Source organism: Callospermophilus lateralis, chromosome 1, assembly GCF_048772815.1.
Source record: "Callospermophilus lateralis isolate mCalLat2 chromosome 1, mCalLat2.hap1, whole genome shotgun sequence".
NCBI lineage: Eukaryota > Metazoa > Chordata > Mammalia > Rodentia > Sciuridae > Callospermophilus > Callospermophilus lateralis.
Window position 1 is genome coordinate 55,005,696 of NC_135305.1, and position 17,459 is coordinate 55,023,154.

The 17,459-nt window shown below is 33.9% G+C and overlaps 1 protein-coding gene across 4 annotated transcripts in view; it reads left to right on the forward strand.

Moving 5' to 3' along the window:
- Nampt (nicotinamide phosphoribosyltransferase) overlaps positions 1 to 17,459 on the forward strand; it is a 41,875-nt gene that overhangs the window by 21,883 nt on the left and 2,533 nt on the right. Inside the window, exons 7-12 of one of the 4 annotated variants that reach the window (XM_076834648.2) lie at positions 2,963 to 3,188; positions 5,263 to 5,382; positions 9,444 to 9,584; positions 10,667 to 10,801; positions 12,599 to 12,658; positions 14,407 to 15,602. In XM_076834648.2, coding sequence (XP_076690763.1) covers positions 2,963 to 3,188; positions 5,263 to 5,382; positions 9,444 to 9,584; positions 10,667 to 10,801; positions 12,599 to 12,658; positions 14,407 to 14,427 — 703 coding nt within the window. In that variant the 3' untranslated portion in view covers positions 14,428 to 15,602. Of the gene's footprint in view, positions 1 to 2,962; positions 3,189 to 5,262; positions 5,383 to 9,443; positions 9,585 to 10,666; positions 10,802 to 12,598; positions 15,603 to 17,459 lie in introns of those variants that run through there. The other 3 variants (XM_077110579.1, XM_076834639.2, XM_076834657.2) reach the window with 3 other exon arrangements.

Genomic DNA, 17,459 nt, shown 5'->3' on the forward strand with positions numbered 1-17,459 from the left:
TTCAAGGACTAATAAATTGGAAATTAAGGATGTTGTTAATCGATAGTTTTAGGTTTAAAGAGTATTGGTAGGGGGCGGTACCAGGGATTGAACTCAGGGGAATGAACCACTGAGCCACATCCCCAGCCCTATTTTGTATTTTATTTAGAGACCAGGTCTCACTGAGTTGCTTAGCGCCTCACTGTTGCTGAGGCTGGCTTTAAACTCTCCAACCTCCTGCCTCAGCCTTCAGAGCTGCTGGGATTACAGGCGATGCCAGCACACGCAGTGGGTTAGAATATTTTTATTTGAACTTACATGTGCATACATCTTTTAAATTTTTAATGTAGTAATCATATAGTAGACTCTTCGCTGGTGATTTTGTTTTCATAGTAATAACATCATAAATATACCATAGATCTGAAAATAAATATAATATCTACTTTAGGGCATTTGTGTTAAAGTGAAACGGACACTGTAACAAGCACAGAGTGAAAATCCAGTTCTATATTATGGTCATTATTAGTATAGAGGCACCACTAATAATGCTTACTGTATTTGACTTCTTGATATGTAGGAATAGTTCAGCTATTCTTAAATAGAAATATCTTTTAAACAACAGTACAGTGAAAAGAGCACTGGACTGAAAGTTGGTAAACCATAAGTGACCTTACAGCTGACAGTGGGTGGCCTTGGGCAAGTCATTTATCTCTCTGTTCTTTGTTACCTTCATCCAACCAAACAAAAGGAGAAACTAAGATATTGTATCTCCAGCATCAGAAGTTCATCAAAAGTAAAAACATCAAAATAACCTTAAGAGAACTCAGCATTACTATTAACATTATAATATATTTTCTTAAAGAGTATGAGAATCCAGACAGAAATAATTCAGTCACATGACTTTTCCCTGTCAACTTTGGAAAAAGGGTTGATTTTAATTTGATGCATGAAATTTGGGGTAATTGGATGGGTAGAATTCATGAAACCAACAGCAAATATTTACAATCTCTACAGAGAAGTACTGACTTTAGAAGAGGAGGTATAATGAAGGGTTTGTGCAGAGGGGGCCATTAGACACATCTGGGGTGAAGAGATGAAGATACTCAACCTCCTACCTAAAAAAGTAGATCTGGAGCCAGGAGAAAAACATGGACTACTGTACAAGTTTTGGAAACCCTCAACACTAGGTTATTTTTTAACCCTTTGAGAGTTTGACACAGGGAGATATTGCAGAGGAACACAAGCGCCTGAGTCAGAACCTTGGAAAGTACTAACATTTGACAGGTCAAGTGGAAGGGGAACACAAATATCTGGGAGAAATTAAAAAAGAATCATAGAAATGGGAAAAAATTAAATGTGAGAGATATCATTGAAGTCAGGGGAAAGAATGCTTCTGGGATGTTCACGTACCATGGAGAAAGCAAGTAACATGAGGAATAAAAGTCAGTTGTTTGTTAGACATGGTACGCATCATTAGTAGCAGAGTTAGATGACTGTATTGATATAACTTTAGAGAACAGTATCTGAATAAGCAATGACCTCTAACTGCAGGTTTATACTTACATTAGAGTTGGTGTTTATTGAGCTGAATTCTCTCAGAAAGAGGACAGTAGCATTCTGAATATCTTACTTTTCTCTTTAGCCTTCAGTTGCTTGCATGAAGTAGACAGCTAACATCATAGCAACTGACAGCCTCTGTAGTTTCTGAGAGTGTTCACTATTAAATAATTTTTATATAAATGGGCCCTTAATTAACTTCAGACAAGACTAGTCTCTGGGTAGCTAGGTCTTCATAGTCCTGATATGGGCCTGCACTCAGCTACTCCCAGCTTACTACTAACAGTATGTGAAAAAAATGCTAATTTCCAGTCCTTTAGAAAAAGAATTATATAAAATGGCAATTGCAAATTTAAATTAGTATAGCTCTTTAAACAGTTTTAAGGCAAATTTATACTTATACAGGCTGTATAATGAATAAGCTTTCACACTTTCTATTATTTCACTGAAGAGAACAGATTAAAAAAAAGAGAGAGAGAGAGAACAGGGAGAGTCACCAAGACTAGAAAATTAGAAAGGAAAAAAAAAATTGACTGACATAAGAAACTGGAAATAATATTTTCAAATTTATTACTAAATTCTGTTTAAGAATTCTTAAAATTATATATCAAGCATCAAATGTTTATAATTATATATGAGTTATTAAGTCTATTCAATAAAAACCATTACTGAGGAAATTGCAAAAAAATCATGCTAGTCATTCTTGCCCAATGGTATGAAACTCTCATTCTTTATTTACCATCTTAATTATGTTTTGCCCCAAATAAACATTAAAATTCTTGTTCCTTGGGCATGTATTAATTAGTAATAGATAATCTGTAAGCGAAATAAATGACTGCCTGTTAACTGCCCATTTGAAGATACAACAGTTAGTTGACTGTATGTATGAAACTTACAGAATAAGTGCCTCTAAATATAAGATTTTGAAACGTTAAAAAAAATGTTCCTACTATCATTGGTAGTTTCAAAACTTCATGGAAGAGGGCCAAGTGCTTGCATTGATAGCAAAATAATGGAAGTATGTATTCATTCTTTGTAATATCTTGGCATAAAGTATGGAGGACATTTAGCAAGGACTTTTTAACTTACTGATTTTAAAGAATAGATTGAGGAATACCAACAACCCCCCCCCCCAAAAACAACAACAACAAAAAGTTTTTAATTTGGTTGAATATGACTTAAGAACCAGTAACTTAATAACTACTAAAACCAAATAAGGTTACTTGAAATTGCTGAAAACAAATTGGCCAAGAGAAAATCTGTCCCAAATATTACATTTACCTTATGACATGCATTCATAAATTAAATCCCTCACCTTCTCTGTGGTGTTGTTGATGTAGACAGTAAACATAAGATATGGTTAATGGTGCTTCAGGAGTAGATAATGTGTTGCTAAGTAAATCTGTATTTTCATTTTGTTTTCTAGTACCATAACAGCTTGGGGGAAAGACCATGAAAAAGATGCTTTTGAACATATAGTAACACAGTTTTCATCAGTGCCTGTATCTGTGGTCAGCGATAGCTATGACATTTATAATGCGTGTGAAAAAATATGGGGTGAAGATCTAAGACATTTAATAGTATCAAGAAGTACAGAGGCACCACTAATAATCAGACCTGATTCTGGAAATCCTCTTGACACTGTATTAAAGGTAAATTTTAATATGTAACTTGATCATTAAAATGCCTGTAGACCAACTGCATCAACACTACTTTTAATTTAATTTATACACACATCATTTCAGAGCTTTATGGATCCGTCTCCTTTTTTTTTTTTTTTTTTTTTAAGAATTACAGCCCAGAGAGAGTAATAGATCTGCCCAAGGTCACACAATAATAACAGAGAAAGGATACCAAGAGTTATGGGTTACTTTTATACTATCAAGTAGTTACTGTTGAATTTTATACTATCAAGTAGTTACTCATTTCTTTCCTGTGTACCTTCAAATTCAGTTAATGGCATTACCATTGTAATCATGTATTTTGGGCACCAAGTGTTTGGTTTCTTTGTTTTATCTCAAATCATTGTTTTACCTTTGAAGTTGTTGTGAGAAATATGTGCAGGGTGATGTGGAATAAATATGATTTAAAATTACTTTTCCAGTAGTAATTCTTTTGCAATACTGCTGATAATACAGCGATATTGCTTTTTTTTTTTTTTCTTCCAGTGTTTAGGACTTGATTGCTTTCAAAAAGCACTAATAAGAGCAGGATTAATAAATGCCTCCTACTAGAAAAATGTTGTAGGAGATAGGTGCCTTACATTAAGATGTGTCATTTAATCACATCAAAAGCCCTATAATAAACATTATTTTCTCTGTTATAAAAGAAGAAACAGAGGCTTAGAGTTAAAGTGACTTGCTCAAGGTCACACAACATGAAAAATAAGGAGCAAGGATCCACTATAGGTCTTTTGACTGCAGCTTTCCTACTTTCTCACTTTCTCAGCTAATGAACATATGATAAATTACCCCTTGTGAAGAGGGGACTTAGCTACAAGGAGGCCTTTTTCTATTAAATGATAAGCCACTCTGAAAGTCTTGTCTTAGCCTGAAATATTTGGTTTTAGCAAGCCAAATGGGGCTTGACCTTTTTATTACATAGTAAAAATGTACACAACTAGTTATAGAATAGATTGAGCTGGGTGAGGTGATGTGTGCCTCTAATCTCAGCAGCTCAGGAGGCTGAGGCAGGAGGATTGCGAGTACAAATCCAGAAAGCAAGGCACTAAGCAACTCAGTGAGACCCTGTTTCTAAATAAAATATAAAATAGGGCTGGGGATGTGGCTCAGTGATCAAGTACCCCTGAGTTCGATCCCCGGTACACACACACACACACACACACACACACACACAGTTATCTATTTGGAATTTTCTCATTATCAGGATATTTAAATCAGTTCATTTAAGAAAAAGAAGGGATGGGAGGGGCTGCCTTGTATGTATTTTCTATCTCTGACCAAGTTTTCCAAGAGATTTTAATCTGTTTTTAAGTATTTCAACTGCTACAAAACTTTGAATAGTTAATGAATGAGTAGGATAGTTGGCCTATATTATGCGATTTAGCTTTAATAGAGGAAAGGAGAACCTGAGAGAAACTGTGCATTTATATGCTTCATTTCCAACTTTGTCTGTCACAATTTCTTTGAACTTTGTAATTCAAATGGATTTATATTTGAGTTACATCAAACAAAATTAAGCCAAACAAAACTTGGACACAAGCAGAATAAAATATAATATATATGTCTCTACTCTCATTGGTATATGATTTCAAAAATTCACAGAAAAGAGCCAAGTGCTTGCATTGCCTAGCCAAATAATGGGAGTATATATTCATTCTTTCTAACATCTTAGCATAGTATGGAGGACAAGGGCTGAATCAAATGTATAATCATGAGTTTGTTGAATCATGCTTTACATACTTCTTTAAAATATTTGTTTTAATCTAATAATAAGGATTTTCTTCCTTGAATCTTTGTAATTTGAAAAGATATAAAGGAAGAAAACTGTTTTAAACACTTTATGATGGAAATAACATACCTCTTTCTAATGTGATTAAAAGAAATTGGGATCAAATTTTATAAATCTTTATAAACTTTTTAAGAAGTTGAATTAATTTTTATATTCTCAAGATTGTCTAACAAAGAAAATCATTTTAACTTTGAAAAGTTTTTATACTTTTTTTTCAGTTTCAGTTATTTTTGTTGCATGTGTTTTTTCATACAGGTTTTGGATATTTTAGGTAAGAAGTTTCCTGTTACTGAGAACTCAAAGGGCTACAAGTTGCTGCCACCTTATCTTAGAGTTATCCAAGGGGATGGAGTAGATATTAACACCTTACAAGAGGTAGGTGTTCCAGTAAGGAAATCCTTATAATTAAACTTTGTATTTGTTTGATAAACATGTTAGTTTAAATATAATTATAAGTCTTATTTAAGTGTTTATGGTGGTATATGTCTTTTCTGTGCATTTCCTGAAGTTTAGGAGTAACAGTAGCTTAAAATATAGAAATACCAGTCGAAGTGTACGTACTCTTCTAGTCCTCATTGGCCACCCTGGATAGTGATTCTAAAGACTTTATCACTGTCGGTCCAGGAATATTCCTTGTAGTATAAAACAAAAGTTTTTGATTGTTTTCATAAAGTCTGGTTTTAATAGAAGGGAGCTGCTCCTTCCTTAACAATATAAAACTTAAATGATATTAATAGGTGCTTTTTTTTTCAGAAATTATGAAATGGTTTGTCATCTCTTCTAAATTAAGGATTGATTATCATCACTGTTATTATTAAATGCAATCAACTATTGTGTTACTTAACTTTTGCCTCTTCGTTTCATTAAATAAGCTTAGGAGCTATAATTTAAACTAATACCCTAGTACTCCATAAAAATTAAGACTCTCACTAAGAACATAATGTGGACTGTATACTACCATAAATCTGACATTTTGATGTCTTCCAGTCTTGGGTGGTATACGATGTGTAGCTTAAGTTATTGGAGGATTTTTCTGTTTTAAAGAGTTTGGTGTGGGTAGAATAGGGTCAGAATGTGAATTATAAAGTTTTCCAAAGATTAATTTGAAAAATGAGAGCTGTGATGTATAACAAACTGTATTTCTGTGGAGGTGTGTATTAAGAATTCCAAAGTAAGGAGTCTAATTGATCTTCCTCACAATAACAGAAATGAAGTTTCTTCCACCACCTCTCCCAAAATTGCTCAAAAAAGGTGGGAACTCCCTCAGCTTTCCTAAGACATTGAGCATTAAGACATTAGAAGTTTTTATGTGAAAAGATGGAGGGAGATGTACAAGAAAGTCTGCAGTAGAAAACTTTGAATATAGAGATCCCCACCAGCACATTTAATTGCTGTTGTCCCCTTCCTTCATTTGAACTGACAGGTACTTGTCCCAGTGGCGGTTAAGTACTATTAATCATACCTGCCTTGGAGACACCCTAGCAAGTACCTTCACACATGCTTCTCCCCCTTCCAGTGAAGGAACATGGGCAATGTTCTATAACCCATTTAAAAAATCTGTTAGCTAGGGGCTCTTCCCATTGCCTACACCTCCCCCTCATCCTTCTGATAGTCATCTGTTTAAGCTGGGTTTTGTAATCAGGAAACCTTGAACTTCCCTCTAAAAATCAAAGCTTTTTGGCTTTCCCATTTCTTCTTCCCCCTTGCTTTTTAAACAAATTAGAGAATCAGCTTAAAAACTTTCTTTTTTTTTAAACTAGATGAACAAGAAAACTGAGATACTCTGACATTGTTGAAACCTTAAACAGAAGTTAGAATTCAGTAGATTTGTGTCAATACAAAAGTGTTCGTGGGATATAAGAAAAATAAAGAAACTTGGCTTGTGGCGTGACTTAAAAAATAATACTTGATTTCTTCATATTGGAGGTGTTTCCTGTTTTTAGAAGCAAGAATTCATCTAGCAGTTTTGCTTTGTACATATGCTGAATTAGATACCTGAATTTTGACAAATGAAAAATCTGCTTTATTTGAAACAACTCCTTTCTCTTCTTGACCATCTGCCTCACTCTTGAGACTTTGCTATTTACTCTTGTGTCATCCAGCCCCCTGTGTTCCACTGTGTGCCAAAATGAATCTGCTTATTTAGGAAAAGAGGCAAAATCTCTTTTGTATTGGCCAGAATACTAAGTACTCATCTTCTCTGTTGGTTTCAGTTAGGGATTCATTCTCGACTTGGTGTCATTGAATCTCTCCATTGGAGTGGTTCACTAATGATATTAAAATAATATTGAATTCTGAGTTGCCAAGAGGAATATTTTTCTGAAGTTAACATATTTTAAACATTTTCCTTCCCAGGCTCATGATATCTTATTATTTTATGCATAGGTCAACATTTTTTTCTTTGTTCCCCATTAGCTATCCTATTATTCTTCTTTTGGAACTCTTTTCTCTACATTCATTGTAATTTCCAAGCCTTGCAATTTTGGTTCAGAGACTTAATAGAAAACATTGATTTTATGTAAACTTATGAACAAATTATTTTTTAATTATATAAAAATATATATATAATATATTTCAAACATATACACATAAAATATTACAAAAGCACTTGCACATTGTAACACATGATTCAGCTGCATGGTCATGATGAGAAAAAAATAATTAAATCCTAATGGCATAATGACTTTAGTTAAGTTAGATACCTTGTATATGAAACAAGAAAATATATTCAACAAAAGATTAGTATCTTAAGAGTGGTATCTTGTCAATTCATTTCTAATCAGGTTTCCTGTTTGTGTAAATCTGTTCAAATAGTAATTTTTCCCCAGTTATAATTTCACATTAACAGAAAAATTAACTTTAGCACCAAATCATTTAATTTTTATAACTTTTGGTGAAGAAACTTGACCTGAAATATAGTGATATTAGATGATGCTATTTTTTGTCATTTCCTCATCATTGTGCTTCTGGAACACAGTAAAATCAGGGGACAGATCTGAAACTAATTTTTCTCCATATTTTATTAAAACCATTTTACCCTTTATCTGCCTGTTTCCTTTTCTTTTCCTCCCTCTTTCTGCTCTACTCTTTGCATTTTTCCCGTACTAAAATTCTCTTTGTTCATAGCCATCTCAGTGAAAAATAAATATGAATTCAGGGGCTTAAGTACTTTTTTGGGTTTGTATACAGTAATAAAGACAACGAGATTGGATTTGTGCACAGCCTAAAGAATCACTTTAAATTGTGTATATTTCCATCTTGATTCTTCTAATTGAAAACTATATTCTTCTAGTACATAAAAAAAGGAGAATTTAGATGGGTTGGAATTTTTAAATGAAGTTTCATTTCTTAATGTAGGTTTGTTAAAGGTGTGCTTGGATTATTTTTGGTCTTTGCAAAATCAAAAACAAAGTCAGTTTCAGACTTGATAATTCAGGGGAATGTGGTAGATTTGTTTTAATAATCCATATAAAGCTATTAAACTTGATTCTGGCTTTCTGATCACTTTTGAAAGTTCTTTTTAAATAAAACAGAACTAACCCTTCCATTTACTACAACTTTGGCTATTTTCATGAGATTAAAGGAATGGTTACTAAATTTCACTTGCTGCCTTCTATTATAAAAGTCATGGGATTTGTTAAAGAGGGCAGATGCTATGTAAATAAACCCTATTCGGAAGAGATGATATTAACAAGAAACAAATTTTTAATGCAATTTTAAATTTATTTGTCCCTTAAAAGAACTGTTTTAACCACCAGAAGTGAATGTCATGCAGGTCTCTCTAGCTAACTAGATAATCATTCTCCCCAAAATGATCCAATATTAATACCTATAGCATCAGTTTATAATTTTGTTTATGATACTGGAGCTCCAGCCAGGGTGAATTATTCTGTTGATATCACAACTGTTTGTGTAGGAGAGTACTCTTTTACCACCAGTAGCTATTAATTTAACGTATGACATTCAGTAACACAATGTGTTGTGATGATTAGAGTCATTCCCAGAGTCCAGTAATTTGAGACAAACGTTTGGTACCAGGGCTTTTGTGGCTGGCATCTGGGCGAATAACTTGAAGTGGATGAGAGATGATCATTTGGTTAACTGAAGATATTTATAGCCAGTTTTCTCACCCCCACAATGACAGCAACAACACAGATTCACAAACTGTAGATGAAATTCCCCCCCCCCCCCCCCCCCCCCCCCCCCCCCCCCCCCCCCCCGGCTCATATTCATCTTAGGCAGCCTTGGCAGCCTTTGGGGGAGGGGGGCGGGCAGGTCTTTAAAGAGGATATGGAAAATAACTATCTAGACCTTATTCTTATCTAATTGTTGACTTTCAAAACTGTTCTAGGATGCTTCATTCATTAACATTGTTCTTTGGAAATAATCTCTTCTAAATTGCTTAGGTTTTTATTTGTTTATTTTTAATCTTCTAGATCGTAGAAGGCATGAAACAAAAAAAGTGGAGTATTGAAAATGTTTCCTTTGGTTCTGGTGGAGCTTTGCTACAGAAGTTAACAAGAGATCTCTTGAATTGTTCTTTCAAGTGTAGCTATGTTGTAACTAATGGCCTTGGGGTATGTTCTTCAACTTTTATTCCTTTGTTATCACCTTTTTAATGTAGCTAGGCAGAGAACAGTTTTTGAATGGAATAGTCCAAAAGGATATATGTTCCTGAACTTTTAATATATTGTCAGGTACTAACATTAGGTAATAACATGACAAAGGAGAACAAAAGAGACTTGGAAAAAGAAGGAACAATAACATGTAAGATTGTTTAAGAGAAAATGCAGATCAGTCATTTCTCTCTGCTTTACTATATACTTTTGGATCAAGAATTTGACTGTATTTGGGAATGTCAGCTAATCTGGCCACAATATATTAAGGATAAGCAAGTGTGTAATCACTGTCAGCACCCTTTTAGGAGATTCTGGTTTTGATATAATCTTGTTTGGTAGCCAACAACTGAACAATCATCTCCCTAGTATTCCATAGCTTCTTGAGGGCTGGGGAGTCTGTGGAGCAATGGGTTGGGGAAGCTAAAAACTCTGAAGAAGACCTGAGTTGGTTCCCTGTGTACTCCTTTCCATCAGGGTTTTTGGGGTTGGCTTATCTGTTGCTTCTCATTCTACTGCCATTGCTGTTTGCATCTATTATATTTTGCCTCCTGTCTTTCTCATCACAAAACAAACACTCTGTTCTAATATTTTTGTTTTTGCCATTAACCAGGTAACGCAAAAAGCAACAAGGGGAAGGTTATAAAGTAGGAAAGCCTTTACCTTGGTAATATCCTAGATCATTCTCCAAAGAACTTACAAATAGAGTACATAAATGTGTGTGTGTGTGTGTGTGTGTGTGTGTGTGTGTGTGTTTGGGGTGAGGGTGACATGGTTGAATATTTTTCAATAGCATGTGTATGCTATATTTAGCATCAGTTTAAAAATGATTTGTAATATAAGGGTCACATGTTAAGAATTCTAAAGATATATTAACTGTCATTTTTTCTAGTGGTAAGAAAGGATATATTAGATTTGGACTCTTTTCATACCTTTTTTCCTAACAGATGACTATCCTTCAGAACACACTAACAAGCACTGTCTTAAGTGAAAGTTTGATAGACATTTCTGATTAGTCTTCGTTTTCTTAATGTATACTGCAGATTAATGTCTTCAAGGACCCAGTTGCTGATCCCAACAAAAGGTCCAAAAAGGGCCGATTATCTTTACATAGGACACCAGCAGGGAATTTTGTTACACTTGAGGAAGGAAAAGGAGATCTTGAGGAATATGGTCACGTATGTATCTGTACTGATTTTTTTTTAACATTAGTTGATTGGCTCTCCAAATTAATAAGATTAATTTTTGTTAAATTGTTTTCACAGCAGTCTGTGACATTTAAGTAATTGAGAGTTTTTTCACGTATTGGCCAGCATCATGGTAGTGATTGATAACCTTTAACAAGCTTGTGTTTATTTGGTCTTAATCCTACTGTCAATAGTGAATCATTTCTGAATAATACTTAAAAGGATGCTATTCTTAGACTTGTCAAAGCTATTTGCATTATAGTGAAGTGTTGGTAATTTTAATAGATAATGGAGGGGCTATTCAAATTTTAAAATGTTTTTTAAAGTAATTTTTGTTTTTTAAACTTAATAGTATCCAGCTCAGATGATTTTCTTTAGTCTGACTCAACTCACATAGCAACTGTAGGAGCTGAAAAAGGCAAGCTGTGTTACCTTAGTAGGGTAAAATGTGAAAGCAGTAAGTTGATTCAGACTACATAGCTAATAAATGGTGACTCCTTAAACCAAGTTTTCTGATAGTTTTCTGACTCCTGTTCACCAAATGGGAAAATTTTATAATGTGCTAAAGTAGTCTACATGATCTGATCTGATGACTTTTAGCATACAAAAGTACATTTATATTTGTGTACTGCAAAGTTATAAATGTTCTGGGTTTTAAGCCACTAGATTTTTTAAAACCTCATTTTTAGAAGGAAACTACTTGTGAATATTCATATTCTCAGAATAGTTGATACTAAATATAAATGCACTACTGCTATGATTCTTTATATTGTGTCAAATTTGCTGCTTATCACATGATACTTTTATTATATTTTTATAGGTTTTAAGCCAGAACTATGAAATAACTTTAAGGAAAAAAAATACAGATTTGTATATCAAACTTAGAATTCGATTCCTTTATATATAGCCTATAGTCAATTCTTTGGGTTTTATAGCTACCAAGATTTTGCTTAATTAGTCTATCCAAATGAACTAGTCACTTGTAACTTAGACTAAGTAAAACCATGAGTGTGTGAATGATGCACTAGAACATCTGAAGTTTTTATCTATTTATAACCATCCATGCATTTTTAATAATAGGAATCAGCATTCCCTGATAGGTTCTATTTAAATTTATGAAAGAAAATGCTAGAGCAGTATAATTTGAAAGTTACTATATAATATCCTGTGCCTTCAGGGAAAATTCAGATTAGAGAGAGATAACTCCTTAGGCAGGAATGGCTTTATCAGACCCGAATGAATTTAGTCATCATTTTCACCAGGGTCTGTGTCCAGTGAATGCATTTGTCAGTGTCTTGAGAGTACCTGAGAGTCTTAAACTCAGTCATCTATACATGAGATAAATATATATATATACACACACCTGATTTTTGTTGTTTTTGCTTCGGGTTTGATTTTTATTTTTTTCAGGCCAGAATTCAGTAACTAATCAATTTATTAAACTTCTGGATTGCTAGTTTTCAGTCTGTTGGTTGGGCAGGAACAAGAGAAGGGTTTGGTAGTATCAGGCTTTCCTTTGTGTACTGTCAGTAATGATTATCAGTGACATTCATGGTTCTCTTAGGCAGCCAGACTCATGTGCCAAAAGAAAAAAAAAATTGATGAACCGAGTTTTTTTGGTTTTCTTTTTAAGAAAACTGGCTTAAGAATGTAACATCGTAGCAATCTTTAAATTGTAATTTGAACACCATCAACATCTCTGTGTATCTAGATAAATTCATCACAGCATGATTCAAATATTTTACAATATGGTCTCATTAATAAAATCATTAAACTTAATTTCTGCAGGATCTTCTCCATACTGTATTCAAGAACGGGAAGGTGACAAAAAGCTATTCATTTGATGAAGTAAGAAAAAATGCACAGCTGAATATTGAACTGGAAGCAGCACCTCATTAGGCTGTTTTATGATTGGGTGTGTGCGTGCGTACGTGTGTGTGTGTGTGTGTGTGTGTGTGTGCGTGCGTGCGTGTGTGTGTGTACGTGCGTGCATGCATGTATACACCTGTATGTATGTAATACATAATGTTTATTGTACAGATGTGTGGGCTTTCTTTGTGTTTTATGATACATTATAGCCAAATTATTTGTTGGTTTATGGACATACTGCCCTTTTTTTCTTCTTCTTCTTCTTTTTTTTTTTTTTTTCTTTTTCCAGTGTTTAGGTGATCTCAAACTAGGAAATGCACATAACCATGTAAAAGATTACTGCTAAAGTAAGCTTTTTAGGGCCCTTTGCCAATAGATAGTAACTCAATCTGGTATTGATCTTTTCACAAATAACAGAACCGAGACTTTTATATATAACTAAAGATCACATAAAACAGATTTGCATAAAATTATCATGATTGCTTTATGTTTATATTTAACTTGTATTTTTGTACAAACAAGATTGTGTAAGATATATTTAAAGTTTCAGTGATTTAACAGTCTTTCCAACTTTTCATGATTTTTATGAGCACAGACTTTCAAGAAAATACTTGAAAATAAATTACATTGCCTTTTGTCCATTAATCAGCAAATAAAACATGGCCTTAACAAAGTTGTTTGTGTTATTATACAATTTGAAAATTATGTCAGGACATACCCTATAGAATTACTAACCTCACTGCCCCTTGTAGAATATGAATTAATCATTCTACATTAAAGAAAATAATGGCTTTTACTAGAATGTCTAGGCACTGTACAGATATATACCTATTCATTGTATTGTACCAGTGAAATGCCAAATTTGAAAGGCCTGTACTGCAATTTTGTATGTCAGATATTGCCTGTGGCTCTAATATGCATCTCAAGATTTTAAGGAGATAATGTTTTTAGAGAGAATTTCTGCTTCCACTATAGAATATATACATAAATGTAAAATATTGACAGAAGTGGAAGTAGTGTATTTTAAAGTAATTACACTTCTGAATTTATTTTTCATATTCTGTAGTTGGTATGTCTTAAATGAATCACTGGAATGGATAGTGAGTATACTTATTTTAAATTTTTTTAGTCTATTAAGGTTTTAAAAAATTAAATTGGATATTAAATTATATGGACATCATTATTAATTTTAAACTAAATCCTCAGTAACTAATACTCAAACAAGCTCTTAAATGAAGCTAAATTATCCCCAATGAAAAGCAGATGACCTGAGTGTTAGTAAATGCAGAGTTGGCTAAATTCAAAGTGTCAACATGAAAATTTTCAGAGTGATTAACCACTGGCTTCTGAGTTAGTCATTGCATCTGACTAGAGACCAGTTTCTTCGAAATGACTCTCATATATTTAAGTTTGTTCTAAGGCAGGGATTTGCTAACTCTGTCTCAGAGGCCAAATTTAGTAGACTGCTCCTTTTTTTGGAATTCCCTATCATTGGAGAGCTTTCCCACTACTACACAGAAGCTGCGTAGTTGTGATAGATACCAAATGGTTCACAAAGCCTGAAATGTTTGTAATATGGGCCTTTACACAAACTAACAAAGTTTTCTGGCCCATGTCCTAAAAAAAGGAGGGTGCCTTGCATTTTAAGAGAAATATTGATTTTCAAGGAAAAGAGGCTAAATAATTGATAATGAAGTTTTTCTCTCTTTTGTCCTTTCTGATTTAAGAATCTGATACTAGAAGACTGATGTTGAAAAGCTTGAACAACATGACATTAAGTGTGAAATTTTAAAAATTGAAAAGCCATAAATGATCTGTCTTAAATAGTTAGATGAGAAAATGTTTTATCACTAAAACAATCTAATGAAAGGTGAGTTATATTTTATTCAGTGTCTTTTGTAAGTGACATTAGAAAGAATATAGCTTTTTGCAGCTGATTCTAAGGGAAAACAAAAGCATCATTCACTTTAATAAGAGTCTCCATTCTATAATCCCATGATACAAAATAATTTTAATGACTTTTTTAAAATGTACTTAAGTAAAGACTAATAGTATTAGAGACACTACACACCTTTCTTCAGAAATGTCCTAAGGGGCTTATAGAGAATTAAAAGAAACTGAATTTATAATCACTAACAACTTCAGTAACCACCATAATTTTGTCCATGTTGAACATTGGAATTATGCTACAGGCAATATTCTTTGTTCTTTGAATTTCAGTAGCTCAAAATATCTAGAGGAGCTTTGTCTTGATACTTTCAACAAATGCTAAAAGCTGTCTGTACGTAACCATAAAGCAGGAGGTGGAATGACTAATTCTCTTCTATCTGAGCTACTTGAAATCAATTGGTTCTGAATTTCTGTCACTGAGCACTTAATATTTGGCCATGCCCATTCTGAGTACCAAATGGTTAACATGAATGTCAAATAGAATTGTGCTTGGTGTCACCCTTAAATCAGCCTCTTTCTTACAAAAGCAAATTACATACCTGGGCTTAAGTCATTAGCTGACATTAATGATATTAACAAATCCCCCTCAATTTCATAATTTTAATTAGAAGGTAGAAGTTCTGTGTTAAGACTCTTTAATTTATTTGTACCCTATACTTAAAATGTTTTTTATGATTGTCCCTTATTTCCTTTCTTGAAATAAATTGTTATGAAAATTTTTTATAATGAAATCCATCTTGGAAAACTAGAAAGAGAAAACTAGCAAAGTATTTATTGTTCTGTTTACCATAATTTAGAACTCACACTTAAACAAGTATTTTGTAGTTTTACATTCCTTTTTAATCCGTTCAGAGGAGAATGTCAAATTTTCTCCCAAGTTGTATGTTAAATCAATTCTAATATGTATTCAACATCAAAGATAAACATGTAATAACATGGAAATAAAGATTAGCTCTATTAGTGAAATGTTAAATTTGATTGTGTGCTTCGAGTAATGCCATTTACAGACCTTTTTTAGCTTTTCCCCAGTTGAAGAAAGAGGAGGAAGTGTCAGGGTGATTGCTGTTTTCTGCCATACTCAGGTGTAGGGATAACAGTGCCTTTTACTAGGAGAACACACTGGGGGAGGATACCACATTTAAGAGACAAGAGCACAACTCCTCTATTAAGGTTTGGGATACCTGGAAAACATTTTAAGTCTAGATAGTAGGTAGGTGATTGGAGATAAAGGATTGGGGCCTGAAAGATCTCAAGGTATGATTTTTGCATAGGTGCTCATTAGAAGCACAGTAAAGGAGACTTCCTGGGGAGAGTGTAGAGCAGGAGTTGCCAGACCACAGGCCAAATCCAGTCCACTGTCTATTTTTGTAAATATTTTTATTGGAACATAGCCAGAAGCCATTCATTTTGTTTTGGTCATTGGCTGCTTTCATGCTACACTGACAGAGTTGAGTAGCTGCAACACAAAATATGTCCTGCAAAGCCGAAAATAATTTACTCTCTGGTGCAGAAAAAACCTGCCAATTTACAATTAAAAAAAAAAAAAAAAAGACCAAACCATGAGTAACTCTTGAAGATTCAGTGATAGAGCATGAGCAGAAAATGGAGACTGACAAGCAATAGCTAATGAGGTGAAAGGAAAACTAGGAGTAAAGTCACAAATGCCACAGGAAGAGTTTTTCAGCTCAGGCGTTGATGACTACTGAGAGATCAAATAGACTGAAGAATTTAAAACAGCTACTGGATTTAGCCACCTGGAAATAATTGGTGTCTTAGAGACAATTTAGGTAGTAGAGAAGGCAAATGTCAGAAAGGAGCTACCTTACACAACTGTGAGTCAGGTATAAAAGGAAGAAGGAGAATAGTGTGTCCCTCTCCCCTCTAGATACTGCTTTTATCTTGGAAAAGGGCCCAGGGAAGAGGGAGTTGTTGAGAGTAAGACAAAAGGGGACCTACGATGGTTTGGATTCCAGAGGGAGGAGAAAACTAGGATCCAAAACACTGGAGAGGGGGGACTGCCCTTAAATGGAGGAGGTGCATCTTCTGTTGTAGAAGAAAGAAGAGGATGGGTGCAAACTTACTCTTTGGTTTTTCTCTATGAACTCAGAGGTCAGTTCCCACCTGAAGGTGGTTTATTGATTTGTGTTCAATCCGGAGAAAAGTCAGTCATTCTTTAGAAAAAATAATTAATTAAAAACAATTTTTCTGATTTTTTTTTAATTCTATAATATTATTACAAATTGGGGAATGTTTTGTGGTTTTTTATTGACATGGATTAGCTACTATGTTTACAAGCTTTTAGTGAATTGACTACAAGTTTAATTCTGATCAGGTCTTCCTGAATAGCTGGAAGAGTTCTACCAGATCAGCATGGAAGAAAACTCTTATCTTCAAACCCTCCCTTTCTAGTCTTTCCTCTTTGGCCAATAAATATATTCCCGTTTCTTGCATTCTTAAAAAATAATAACTCCCTTTATAATACCAGCTCTGGTCTCCTCCCCATTACTGCCTTGCCTCGTGTTTATGCCATAGGTATTGAGTGTATTCTACAATAGCACTGCTATAATCCACGACTGTCCCTAAAATGGGACAATCATCTGTGTCCCCTGCATCAGCACAGAGTAGACATTCAAATGTCTGTTGAATAAATGAATGAGATTTAAGATAAAACTAGGTCTCCCATCTAGTTTTCAACCCTTAAGACAAAACACTTACCTCCTGATTGCCAAATGGATAAACTTGGTTCTCATCTTTCCTGAGGCCTGTCCTGTATTTGCCACTACTAATAATTTATTTCTTGAAAACTACTTGTCTTTTACAGTACTGATGT